At 55.7% G+C, this 12,134-nt stretch overlaps 2 protein-coding genes across 17 annotated transcripts in view; one reads left to right on the top strand and one right to left on the bottom strand.

The window, feature by feature from the left end:
- Positions 1–3,535, top strand: part of FNBP1 (formin binding protein 1) — a 158,673-nt gene extending 155,138 nt beyond the window's left edge. For all 9 annotated transcript variants that reach the window (XM_055351334.2, XM_019033462.4, XM_019033469.4 and 6 more), the window contains one exon: positions 190–3,535. In XM_055351334.2, the coding sequence (XP_055207309.1) occupies positions 190–197 (8 nt within the window). In that variant the 3' untranslated portion in view covers positions 198–3,535. The remainder of the gene's footprint in view (positions 1–189) is intronic.
- Positions 3,536–8,880: 5,345 nt separating this feature from the next.
- Positions 8,881–12,134, bottom strand: part of USP20 (ubiquitin specific peptidase 20) — a 46,473-nt gene continuing 43,219 nt past the window's right edge. For 5 of the 8 annotated variants that reach the window (XM_019033506.4, XM_031014497.3, XM_063696798.1 and 2 more), the window contains 3 exons: positions 11,059–11,130; positions 10,414–10,590; positions 8,881–10,236 (listed from right to left, as the gene is read on the bottom strand). In XM_019033506.4, the coding sequence (XP_018889051.3) occupies positions 10,430–10,590; positions 11,059–11,130 (233 nt within the window). In that variant the 3' untranslated portion in view covers positions 8,881–10,236; positions 10,414–10,429. The remainder of the gene's footprint in view (positions 10,237–10,413; positions 10,591–11,058; positions 11,131–12,134) is intronic. The other 3 variants (XR_008668589.2, XR_008668590.2, XR_010130376.1) reach the window with 1 other exon arrangement.

The following is a 12,134-nucleotide window of genomic DNA, read 5'->3' as shown; positions in this document are numbered from 1 at the left end:
AAAGTTCCTCATCTCAGAGCTGCCCTGTGGTAACCAATTGCTCTAAGATGCCCCCTCCCATCCCTCCCCTCCCACTACCCTCCCCTCCCAGGGCGGTGCAGTTTGTAGCCAAGAGCAAAATGCCCGCCTGGAACCCGCGCCTTCCTCTCTAACAGAGAGTTTCTCTTTCTGTTTCTCTTTGTGTTGTAGATTCCTAGAGGGGAGTGCCTGCGAGCCTCGGGTGAGCCTTCCTGGAGGAGCCTCCGTCTGCTTGTTCCCACAGGCCTCCAGCGCCCTGCCCTGTGGACAGCCCACCCCTCCGCAGCCCCATCCCTGCGGGGGGCGGTCTCTCTCTCTCTCTACAGCATGCTCCCTGCGGCCCTGCCCTCCCGCCCAGCCCGGGCCACCTCGTGGGGGACAAGTCTCGCCAGCGCCCACCCCCACGGCTCGGGTCAGTCCTCATCGCTCCCCCTCCCCACCCTGCGCAGGCCACTGAGATGGTGGGACACACGCCCCCGCCTACTCCTTCCTGGGCCCTCAGTCCACCCGGGCTCGTCCTGGCCGCCCTTCCGCGCTTCACACAGTGCCTTTTGTGAAAATGTCATCACGGGTCCCCTGAGGAGACAAGGGAGGTCCAGCGCACATCAGGCGGACTGAGCACTCGATGTCATCCGTGTGTCCCAGACTGTCTGCTGTAGAAAACACTTCCTCCTCTCCCGAGTCTGTGAAGTCCTCAGTGGTCCTTTTTGGATTCTAGGCTTGCACCTCATACTAAACATTGACCCTTTCACTATCCCCTCAACCTGGGAGCATCTGGCAGGCAGGGGGGCAGGTACACACACACCCACAGGCACACCCACCAGTACACACGCGTGCGCATACACACATTTTAGTTTGACGCCCTGTTTTTAGTGGCCTGGGGAGGTCCATGCTGGAAGTCGAATTCCAGCTCGCCTTGTTGACTCGCCTGTGTCCACCGGCCATGAGGAGCCCACGCCTGTCCTCCCCATCACTTTCCTGTCCCTGAGAACTGTAGATCATGCGCTTATGAGCGAGGCCCTCCCCTCTGCACCAGCTCATTGCAAAGCCAACACCCTGTCCTTTCCAGGAGCCCCAGGATTAGCATCTGAAAAGGTTAGCACTTCCTTTTTCGTTGTTTTTTTTGTTTTTTTTTTTGAGACGGAGTCTCGCTCTATTGTTCAGACTGGAGTGCAGTGGCATGATCTAGGCTCACTACAACCTCCACCTCCTGGGTTCCAGCGATTCTCCTGCCTCAGCCTCCCAAATAGCTGTGATTACAGGCGTGCAACACCACGCCCGGCTAATGTTTGTATTTTTAGTAGAGACAGGGTTTCACCGTGTTGGTCAGGCTGGTCTCGAACTCCTGACCTCAGGTGATCCGCCCGCCTCAGCCTCCCAAAGTGCTGAGATTACAGGTGTGAGCTACCGCACCCCGCCGAGGTTAGCACTTTCATCACCAAAGACCCCGCGCCTCTCCTGGTCCTTTGAGGGATCCCGCGGCCACCACTCTTGTATTTTATCACATGCTCTTCAGGGCATGTGGAATTCGTTGAGTTTGCTTTTAGAGCCAAGTTTCTTTCTCTGTGTGGGTTTTTGAGGAAAACCTGAGGTCCCCTAATCTGTGGCCCCCCCCCCCCCCCCACGCCTTAGAGCAGAGCAGCCCCTCCTCTCATTTGGTGCAGAAACAGTCAAGAGGAAGAGGAACCATTGGCCTAGAGCTCCTGTGACCGAGAGCGCCACGGAAGCCTGGGGATGACGTCGGGCAGCTTTATTCTTTGCTTGGCTTTGGTAACTAAGTGGTCCCCTCAAGCATCCTCAGTTCCTCTTGCTGTTTATGAATCTAAGACAAGGAAGTCCTATAGAAGCCAAAGGGACAGGGACGGAAAGGACAGGTCCCAAGGGATGGGGCTGTCTTTACTCGTGGAAACCAGGAAATTGCTCCTCTCAGCCAACCAGGGTTGACCACACACCACCCTTCCGGAGCAGCTCAGTCAGCCCTCGGGGACGAGAAACCACAAGCGCAGAGACGCTGAGGCCCAGGCAGGTGAAGAGGAAGTGGCTTTGGGTTTTTAAAGTGGGTGAGCGTGAGCCTCTCTGACTGCTTCTTCCCCGGGGGGACTGCAAACCGCTCAGGGCTGCGGCAGAGCCATGGACTTCCGGTCCCTGCAACGGGTGACCTAAGCGTGGTGCACCCATCAGTCACGCAGGAGGACCGACTTGACAGACGAAAGACAAGCCCGGATGACACAGGGTGAGAAGAGTCAGGGCCGCGCCTCTGTCCCTGCAAACCAACAGGTGCATGTTGAGTGTGGCAGTCCCCACAGCTCCGCAATGGGCTCCCCCGCCAACGGGGACGACAGGGATCTTCAGGAACTTCTGACCTCACCAAGTCAAGTGGACCACTCTCCACTCCACGAGGATGTGAAACGGTCCTTTAAAATGGGATTTTAGAGCTTTGGGAATGCATGTGCGTCGCCTGTTTCATATTGTGGGTCAGGACAGATTCATTTCTTGCAACATAGTGGAAAAGGTATCAGCTGCAGTAATTTGCTCTTTGAATGACCGTCACCCCCAGTATAGGATATGCTTGTATCCCCCGTCACTCCTCCGCCTGTTTTTTAAACTTTTCCACCACCTGCGTCCAAAAAGAATGTTATAGCGAGTGCTCTTAAATGTTGAACCTGGGTGTTGCTTCCGGGCCAGTCTGCGTGGCTCCATGAAAAGCTCACTGCTGACCCAGCCGGGCTTCTTAGAGGAGGTCAGTTGTCATATGTATCATTTACTCTGGGAATCCTACTGTGAAATCATGTCTGTATTTTTCTGGAGCAGTTCACATAGAGTAGAACGTGGAATTTCCCATGAACGTCTCCTTCCTCCCCCGTATCTGCCGCCTGTCACTTCGCCACCGTGCTAGAATACTGTTGTGTTGTAAGATGACTAATTTTAAAAGAACCTGCCCTGAAAAGTTCTTAGAAACGCAATGAAAGAGAGGAACTTGTCCTTTACCCAGTTTTTCCTTTGCAGGATGGGAAAGTATAGAAAGGCACGGAAAGTTGTCATGGGCTGTTCCTTGGGGGTTTTTATCCTGCTCACCGTGGAGATAAGCCTGCGGCTTGTCTAACCAGCACAGCACAAAGGTCTCGATGCCTTTTGGTAACATCTGTCATTGCAGAAGAAAGTTTACACGACGTCAAAAAGTGACGTTCATGCTAAGTGTTTTTCCAGAAATATTGGTTTCATGTTTCTTATTGGCTCTGCCTCCTGTGCTTATATCATCCAAAAACTTTTTAAAAAGGTCCAGAATTCTATTTTAACCTGATGTTGAGCACCTTTAAAACGTTCGTATGTGTGTTGCACTAATTCTAAACTTTGGAGGCATTTTGCTGTGTGAGGCCGATCGCCACTGTAAAGGTCCTAGAGTTGCCTGTTTGTCTCTGGAGATGGAATTAAACCAAATAAAGAGCTTCCATTGGAAGGCTTATATTGACCTTGTAACTATATGTTAATCCTGTGTTAAAATAAAATATAACTTGTGGCACCGTGTCACGGGACTGTTTTGTTGCATGAAGACATGACCCTAGTTGCGGAAGCAGCCTGGCGTCATTGGAAGCCCCCTGGGCTGGGAAGCTGGCCCCTGGGAGGAGCTGAAGACCTAGATAGCTCTCAGTTCCACCCCCATCCACGGTGAAGGGGGAGGCTCTCAGACCGTGGTGACGTGGAATTCGGGCTGATGTAGTGCGAGGATTGCGAGAGGCTGCTTATGGCCAGGAGTATTTTTTGCATGCACATGCAACTGGTTGCTGCTCTAGCTCTTTGGGGACCTCATTGCTTGGGGCTGGGGCAGGAGGAGGTGGTGAAATGAGGGCACACCTGAGTTTCATTGATCTGGTATCACCAGTGCTCAAGCCGGTACTCCTGGTGGCGTGGCTGGAGTCACTAGTTTCTGTGAACCTGCAGGCAGTGCGGAGCTGTTTCACGTGGACAACTCGAAAGGGCAGCAGCCTTGTGCCTGGCACTCGCTGGACATGTGCAGTGGGAGGCCCCGTTTCCACAGCCAGCTTTGAAAATTTCACCCTGGCCTTTTGGGGGAAAGATAGGATTGGTTTGTGACCACACTTCTCTGTGTCCCACGGGGTTGTTTTTTTTTTTTTTTTTTTTTTTAGCACTTTTAGGAAAACAGTTGTCCAGGAAATGACATATTCGCAGCTACACCAAGTGCAGGCCTGGCAGCTCTGCTGATGCCAAGCGTCCTCACTTGCGGAGAGCAGGAGGTGAGGGCATCAATATGGGGCCATTGGGAACCTCTAACCACAAGTGCGTGCAGTTGGCTTCAAGGCACCATTGAGAATTCCTGGTTCCCAGTGTGACACAGCGTGGCACAAGGGAACAAGGTGGATCTACTGTTATCCTACCCGAAACCCTCTCCTCTAGGTTGTCAGCAAAAAAGTCCACTTGGGAAGAATATTTCGGGACTGCGCCCAGCAGTCTGTGGGGCGGAGACGGGCTGTCTCCACCTGTGAACCCCCCCATGCCCCACCCGCCCCTGCCGAGCCTTCTCCAAGAGCCGCACCAGCGCTGAGAAGCCTAGAACAGAGCCTGCTGGTTTGGGGCCCCCATTTCCGCGGGTTTGGACATCACAGAGGTCGGGAGCATTGGGGGCGACTAGTTTGTTTTCTGCTGCACAGGGGAAGCCTCTTGAAGTAGGAAGTTCCTGACTCACCGGCTCCGGGGAGGCCACAAGCCTGTGGGGCCGGCTTCTCCGGCGGGTCAGGAAATACCGGCCCGCCCTCCACCCGCCCTGGGCACGCCCGGGCCTGGGAGGCGGCTCCTCCGTCCGCAGAGGTGGTGGGGACCCCTGGCGGGAGCAGACGGCAGAGCGCAGCAGTGGAGGGAGCAAGAAGGGCCCCCTGCGGTGAGGAACGAGATGGAGGTGGACAGAGGCAGGGTTCGGGCGTGCCCCCAGCTTTTTTTAAATTGAAGCGAAAGACTCAGAAATCGTGAAATGTATGGGACAGCCTGGAAGCTCCACTTTGAACTGCTGCTGCCAGAGAAGGATGGTGGGAAAGAGCCACCATCCAGACAGGTTCCCTGGCTCTGCGCACTCGCCTGGGGGAGGCCTCCTTTTCCCTGGTCCTAAAACGCTTTCCCGAGAGGGGAGGCAGGGATCTGTGTTGCCAGCGCCCTCTGAGACCCGGGATGAGCGTGTGAAGGCTGCCAGCAGGCACGTGGCAGCCCCTTGGTGTGTCAGCTGCTTCTCCAGGGTCCCACTGAGTGCCCATTCGGCCTTGACTTGAGCACTCCTGCCTCCCGTTAGACCTCCAGATGGTATAGTGACATCGGCCGGGGACATCTCCGGACCACAAAAGGTACAGAAGAAGCAGAGGAAGGACCCTATCCTTGTCCTCAGAGCTAAGGGGCCGAAAGCTGTGGGAGGAAACACGGACCCACTGTCCCCGTCGGGGATGGGGAAGGCTCCCCTCCTCCCTGCGGCACCTGCTGGAGGGACGTCTCAGCCTAGGACAGGGCCGCCTCCCTTCAGTCCGCACAGCCCCTGGCTGCCACGCTGTGCCGAGCCCTGCCCTTCAGAACCTGTTTCCAGTTCCAGCTCTCCACAGGCCCCCTCATCTAGGCTGGTCCCGGGTCAAATCGAAGGAAGGAATGGAGGCTGCACCCTGAGAAACCCTGGGACACCCTTCCAGAACATACATTGCCTAGGCTGTCTACTGCTCCTAGCTTTCCCCAAAGGCGTGTGTTTCTTCTGCGCGCAGCTCACCCTTGCTCCGTCCAGGTAGCAGGTGTCTCTCTGTGTAGATGAAGTTACAGAAGGGACGAGCCAGAGGGGGCTGTGATTCCGAAACCTCTGCTCACTTCCCCCAAGGCTCTCTGGGGCTCAAAATTAGGTAGCATTAAGACCCTCAGGATAATTTATGTTTGCACTGAATTTAAAACAGAACAAAGGTAGGAAACTACACTTTTTGGGTGGCTGCGCCTTGCAAATGTATTCGGATGCAGGTTTGTGAGCAGCGCCATGGCCGACAGAACCACAGGCAGGCGGCAGGTCTCCTGCAGCCTCCCCAACGGTGCAGGGGCGCCTTTCCGGCTCCTCTAAGAAGCGCTGCTGAAGCCACGCCCTGGCTCAGCGCGGAGGAGGAGCCACCGTGGGGCACCGTGGGGAGCGAGGCCTGAGCCCCGCCTCCCCAGCCACCGAGCACTTCCTGTCCCTGCTCAGTAAGCAAGCAGACTTCAGATCTTGGCATCTCAGTCTGAACTCCTTAAAAGCCAGGTATTTTAAAAGAAACGTTTTAAGGCAAATTGGTACCTATTTCCAGCTCACCTTTCTGTAGTGCAAGAACTGTCTCCAAACCTCCTAAATAAATCTTCCAGACAAAACTCTTTCATTCTCATTTTCCATGTTCAATGTCAATCACGTGGATTGACACATATCTAACCTTCAAATGTGAACAAAGCCAAAAATATTGCTTAGAGATTCCCACATAAAGACAAAGGTTGCTTTTTCCTCTTCCGGGAACGCTGTCTACAGGCACTCAGCATGGCCCAGTTTCACAAACCGTCATAGGCTTTCCCAGAATACAGCCTCTAACAGCACTAGGCCGGCCCGAACCCCTGGGAAGAGAATCGTTTACCTTTGTACCAAGACTGGGAAACTGCCGAAGTCTGCACATGGCGTGGGCCTGGGCTGACTTCGAGAGGTTTGTGCTGTGAGACCTAAAGCTCCTATGAGACTGCCCCAAACCAAAAACATGTCAGCAAGCGGCCAGGCGTGGTGGCTCACGCTTGTAATCCCAGCACTTTGGGAGGCTGAGGCAGAAGGATCACTTGAGCCTAGGAGTTCGAGGCCAGCCTGGGCAACACAGTGAGACCCTGTCTACAAACAAAAAACCCATCAGCAGTGCATCTGGTGCTTCTGTGTGAACGTGTTCCCGACAGGATCAAGTGTGCCTTCCTCATCAAGGAGCAGAAAGTTGCTGGGAAGGTGTTAAGGGCAGGAGCAGTCAGAAAGCTCAATTTTAAAATGATGCTTTTGGCCGGGTGTGGTGGCTCATGCCTGTAATCCCAGCACTTTGGGAGGCTGAGGCAGGCAGATCACAAGGTCAGGAGATCGAGACCATCCTAGCTAACACCATGAAACCCCATCTCTACTAAAAATAAAAAAAATAAAAAATAAAATTAGCCAGGCGTGGTGGTACATGCCTGTAGACCCAGCTACTCCAGAGGCTGAGGCAGGAGAATTGCTTGAACCCCAGGAGGCAGAGGTTGCAGTGAGTTGAGATTATACCACTGCACTCCAGCCTGGGCAACAGAGTGAGACTCTGTCTCAAAAAATAATAATAAAATGAAGCTTTTTTCAGGGAAAAAAAAAAAAAAAAGGGCAGGATGAGGGAACCACATGCAAAGAGCCACCTCTGGGGTCAGGCAAGGTGGCCGACTCCGGAGGGGCCCGGGGCTTTCCATGGAACTGGCAATGTGTCATCTTGGTTCCTTGTCACCGTGTTATCCTTGCATATGCTGAAATGTTTCTGTACACTCGTATCTGATAGCGGCAGGGAAGCAGAAGCCTAGGGGAGCCAGGGTGACATCATTTTGAGTTCGGCTCCACCTAAAACTAGCAAGGGAGGCCGGGCCCGGTGGCTCACACCTGTAATCCCAGCACTTTGAGAGGCCAAGGTAGGCAGATCGCTTGAGGTCAGGAGTTCGAGACCAGCCTGGCTAACATGGTGAAACCTTGTCTCTCCTAAAAATACAAAACTTAGCTGGGTGTGGTGACACATGCTTGTAATCCCAGCTACTTGGGAGGCTGAGGCAGGAGAATCGCTTGAACCTGGGAGGCGGAGGTTGCTGTGAGCCAAGATCGCACCACTGCACCCCAGCCTGAGGAACATAGCGAGACTCCATCTCAAAAAACAAAAAATTAGGCACAGTCCAGGCCAGTCACAACCTAAGATGTTTACATCTGAGGAAGCAGCTACATAACGCCTGCGAGGACAAACTCCTACGATGGAGAAGGTTCAGATGCCACACAACAGTGTATGCTTGAAGATGACCACAGTGAGGCTTCCACGTGCTTATGCACTAAGATGCCAAGGATGGCTTTCTTTAAATCAACAGAGCAATCCACTGCGTCAGGCTGTCAGCCCACCTGACAGACACAGCGTAGGTTTTCTATAGCTAAGACCCCTACATAAGAGGAGTTGAAAACAGCAACGGGCATCCCTCCGCTTGCTTTCTGAGGACACTCTACTCTACACCTGAGCAGCTTTCAGTAAACTCTTCTCAGTGAACTCTGCGACTCACCTTGAGTTTCTTCCTGCATGAGATCCAAGAACCGTCTCTAGGGGTCTGGATCGGAACCCCTTTTTCCTGCAACAATGGGATTCCACAAATAAATGTTGATAAGTTATATATAAAAATCTCAAGTTCTTCTCTCCCCCAAAATGAGACCCAACAAAAAACTCAGACTACTGAACACCAGTATTGCTGAACGCCCAGGGCCAGTGTGCAAAGGGGAGGTAACCCCCTGCTCACGGCCACTCTAGAGCCGCCTGTCTGGGTGGCCGGAGGGAGACTAGCCTGTGGGATGTGCTGGCCTCAATCACTGGCCACATCTGGCCCTACTTCTCTGAGGCTGGGGCTGATTCCAGGAAAGGAGATGCCATTAGGCCTTTATAGCAGCTGGGTCCCCTCTTCTGCTCGCCTCCACAGCCTCCAGGTGGTCTCTGGTTTCAGAAAGCCACATGGAAAGCCCCCTCCTGGGCCTGGTGATCTGCAATGTGAGCCCCAGGGCTTGGTGGGCTGTCCCCATGGCGGAGAGCCTCACCTTCCCTCCAGTAACAGAACTGCAGTGAAGGAGAGACGACAGTGTGGCCGTGGGAATGTTTATTCTGTGTTTATTCTGACATTTTGAACACAAACTAGACAGCACAGACATGGGGCCCGATCCCAGCCTGCACAGCAGCCTCTCTGCGTCGCGACAGTGCAGCATGCGGCCTCTGGCTGCAGCGCCGGATGCCAGGGGAACCCCAGGCTCAGCAGGGAGGGAGCAGGATCTGGGACAGAAGATCCGAAAAGTGAGGCCTCAGGGCCTCTGCGGGACCCACCTGCTGGAATTTCCACCACCATCTGCTTCTACAAAGACTGATAGAAACAAAGACGCAGTAGTGTGGGGGGTCTGGTCCCAGAGCCCCTTCCCCACCCACGCCCCGTCTGCTTTGACCCTGATGATGGCCGCACCTCGCCCTGGCGGTTTCTCCAGGGGCTTTGGTGCCTTGCTGTGCTCAGTGGCTCCCTCCACTCAGCATCCAGAGGCTGCTTCCCAGGATCCACCTGAGCGCTGCCCCCTGCACAGCCCCCACATGCCTCCAGGCGGGCTCTGCACTGCTGCTGCTGGGAGGAAGGGAAAGCCTGTCTTCTTTAGCATCAGCTCAGGAAGCTGCCTTTGCAGCAAATGGCCAAGCTGTGAGGTATCCCTGTTTCATCATCCGGTTCCCTGGTGGGGGCTCAGCAAATTTCCCATGAAGATGAACTGCTGAACTTCGAGGCAAATTACAGCCAATCCAGGGGGCAGGCTCAGCAGGACGCGGTGTGGGGGACCAGCTGCCTCCAGAAACATCCCCCACTGGCAGAAATCCAACCTCCTCCTGCTGTTCCAATCAGCAATGAGTCCAGAGTCTTCAGTCTGCAGGAGAAGTGCTGAGAGCAGCCCGGGACTTCAGAGCCTTCCTGGTGACGCCCAGGAGATGCAGAGGCGCGGCGGGACCACCAGGGAGGACCTGTGAGCTCCTCACTGGCCAGGGCTTCTGGCTGCGCTCACCGGCCCTGAGCAGCTCCCTCTGAGTCTTCGGGGGTCCAGGCCAATCGCACAGTGGAGACGCCGTGAAGCAGCAGCTACTCCCTGACTCTGGCCCAGGCTGCAGCCTCTGTCTGACAGGGGTAGCATCGGGCTCCAGGGACAAAGCTGGGCCGAGCTAGCAAGAGGACAGTTGTGGGGGACACAACGATGACAGTGACTGGCAGAGGCACTGCCAGGACAAAGACCCAAATTAACGTCACAGAGTCTTGGTCGTTTAAACAAGCCTGAAGTGCATGTATTTTCTAGTTGCAGCGTTACTCACTGCGAACCAAACCAACTTTTCTGCCTCTTTACATGGCGGGGTTCTGCAGCAGCCCGGCCTCTCTTCTGGGCACAAACACGCCTTCCGTGGGGTGGGGCACATGGGGCTGTGGGGACATGGGCACTCAGCAGTGGGGCCGGGCCATGTCCAGGGCCCTCCCACAGCCTCCAGGAACGTGCTTTCAGGGACCTGCTCTTTGGATGTTCAAAAGGACATGTGAGGGTCTCTGGAGAGTGAGGAGAGGACCCAGAGTGCCATGGAGGGACCAGCCGGGGCGACTTACAGACTAGCCCAGCAGATCACACGGCCCGCGTCTCGGCTTCGATCTTCTGCTCCCCGTGCAGGCTCTCTGGGCCCAGCGGCTGCGCCACGCTCTGGCGGATGGCAATTTCGGGGCCACCTCCATACAGGCTGTTCAGGTAGGTCCAGGTCTCCTCCGAAATCTGCCCGTAGTCAGCTCCTGCAGGGCATGAGAGGCACCCCTAGGCTCACCTTTGCCTCCTCAAGGAAGCCACCGGCCTGGGCAGTGGGGGCTCCGCAGGGCCAGGCCCCGAAGCGGGAAGACGGCAACCAGGGCTTCTATGCAAAGCTGTCAGATGGAAACCAGGATTTCCCAGAGGAATGTCCATCCCGCTAAGGGCCCCAGATAACACGTCTCTGGCTGTGTCCCTTGTTCCTGGGGGTGGGGCTGACATAAACAGCAGGGTGGGCAAGGCCAGCAGCAGGCAGAGGGGTGGGACCTGGAGGACACAAGCAGAGACCAAGCCCCTTGGGCCATCTCTCAGCTGCCTGGGTCTGGACTCAGGTGGACGTCTCAGCCTGACTCTAAGACAGGTGGTAAGGGGGCTCCTGGAACGACGGGACTGGGCAGCAGCCTGGCAGCCAGGAAGGGCAGAGAGGAGCCTGGCTGACCCCGGGGGGAACTCACCCTGCTTCAGCTGGACGTGGCCGCTTCCTTTGACCTGTGCAATCCTGCTGTTGTCAATGGGCCCGGGGGGCTCTGCAACAGACACAGCAGGCTTGGGTTCAGCCCCTGCCATGCCCTCCACTCTCCACAGCAGCAGAGCCATCCCAAGTGGGGCCGCCCCAGGCCTGGGGGTCAGCGTGAAGTCTCTAATGGATGAGGCGCCTGAGCCACCCAATGCTCCTCTGTGGCAGTCTGAGGACCCAGCAGAGGGAATTTCCAGGACACACGAGATGGTCTCAGACTCTGTGCTGGCCGCAGGAGCTGCAGTGGGTGGCCCATGCCCTTATCTCTGCTGGCAGCTGCCGCTCACCACGCCCCTTCCCCTCTGCCCAGCTATCTCATTTAGCCTCGGCAACCACAGTACAAGACAGAGGTTTACAGAGACAGAGCCGAGGCCTGGGCAGGTGAAGTAACCACTCAGGTCATAGCTGGTAGAAGGCAAGGCCAGCGTCCAGGCCAGGGCGAGGGGTCCGGAGCTACATTCTCAACCACAGCGATGCTGAAGGCCTCAAGCCACCACCAGAGAGGCCTCACGGTGGCCCTGGCACCTTCCCCGACCAGCAGGATGGCAATGAGGCCTCCCTTCCCAAGCACAGGTGGGTGCTCATGCTCCACACCAAGGGTCCCGTGAGCAGAACCATGGGCTCTACCCACCCTGCCGGGCCCCGGAGCCACAGGTTAGATTATGCTCCAAGGGCGCCCCAACCGAAATTTTTAATGCAGGTTTAATAGTTTAGAGCCTGTGGGCTTCCATGGCTTGGTTCTGCTGTTCTTCACTGGGGACTTGGGGGACCCTGGGAGGTTCCTTGTGATGGGGCCTGTCTCCATAAATCCAAGGAGTCAGATGACAAATCTGTCATTTCGGGCAACACACTCCCCTGAGGAAAGGGCCTTGCAGGAGGGCAGAGCAGCTTGCTGGGCATGGCAGGGAGTGCAGAAGGGGAGGGGGCGCAGAGCAGGAGCAGCTTCCTGCCTCTGGGTGGGGACAGTGATCCCCACTGGGGACTGGCAGAGCCCCATGCTCTCTGTTCACCCTG

Source organism: Gorilla gorilla, chromosome 13 (genome assembly GCF_029281585.2).
Source record: "Gorilla gorilla gorilla isolate KB3781 chromosome 13, NHGRI_mGorGor1-v2.1_pri, whole genome shotgun sequence".
NCBI classification, from domain to species: Eukaryota; Metazoa; Chordata; class Mammalia; order Primates; family Hominidae; genus Gorilla; species Gorilla gorilla.
The sequence above is the reverse complement of the archived record's forward strand: the minus strand, read 5'-3'. Positions and strand labels throughout refer to the sequence as shown.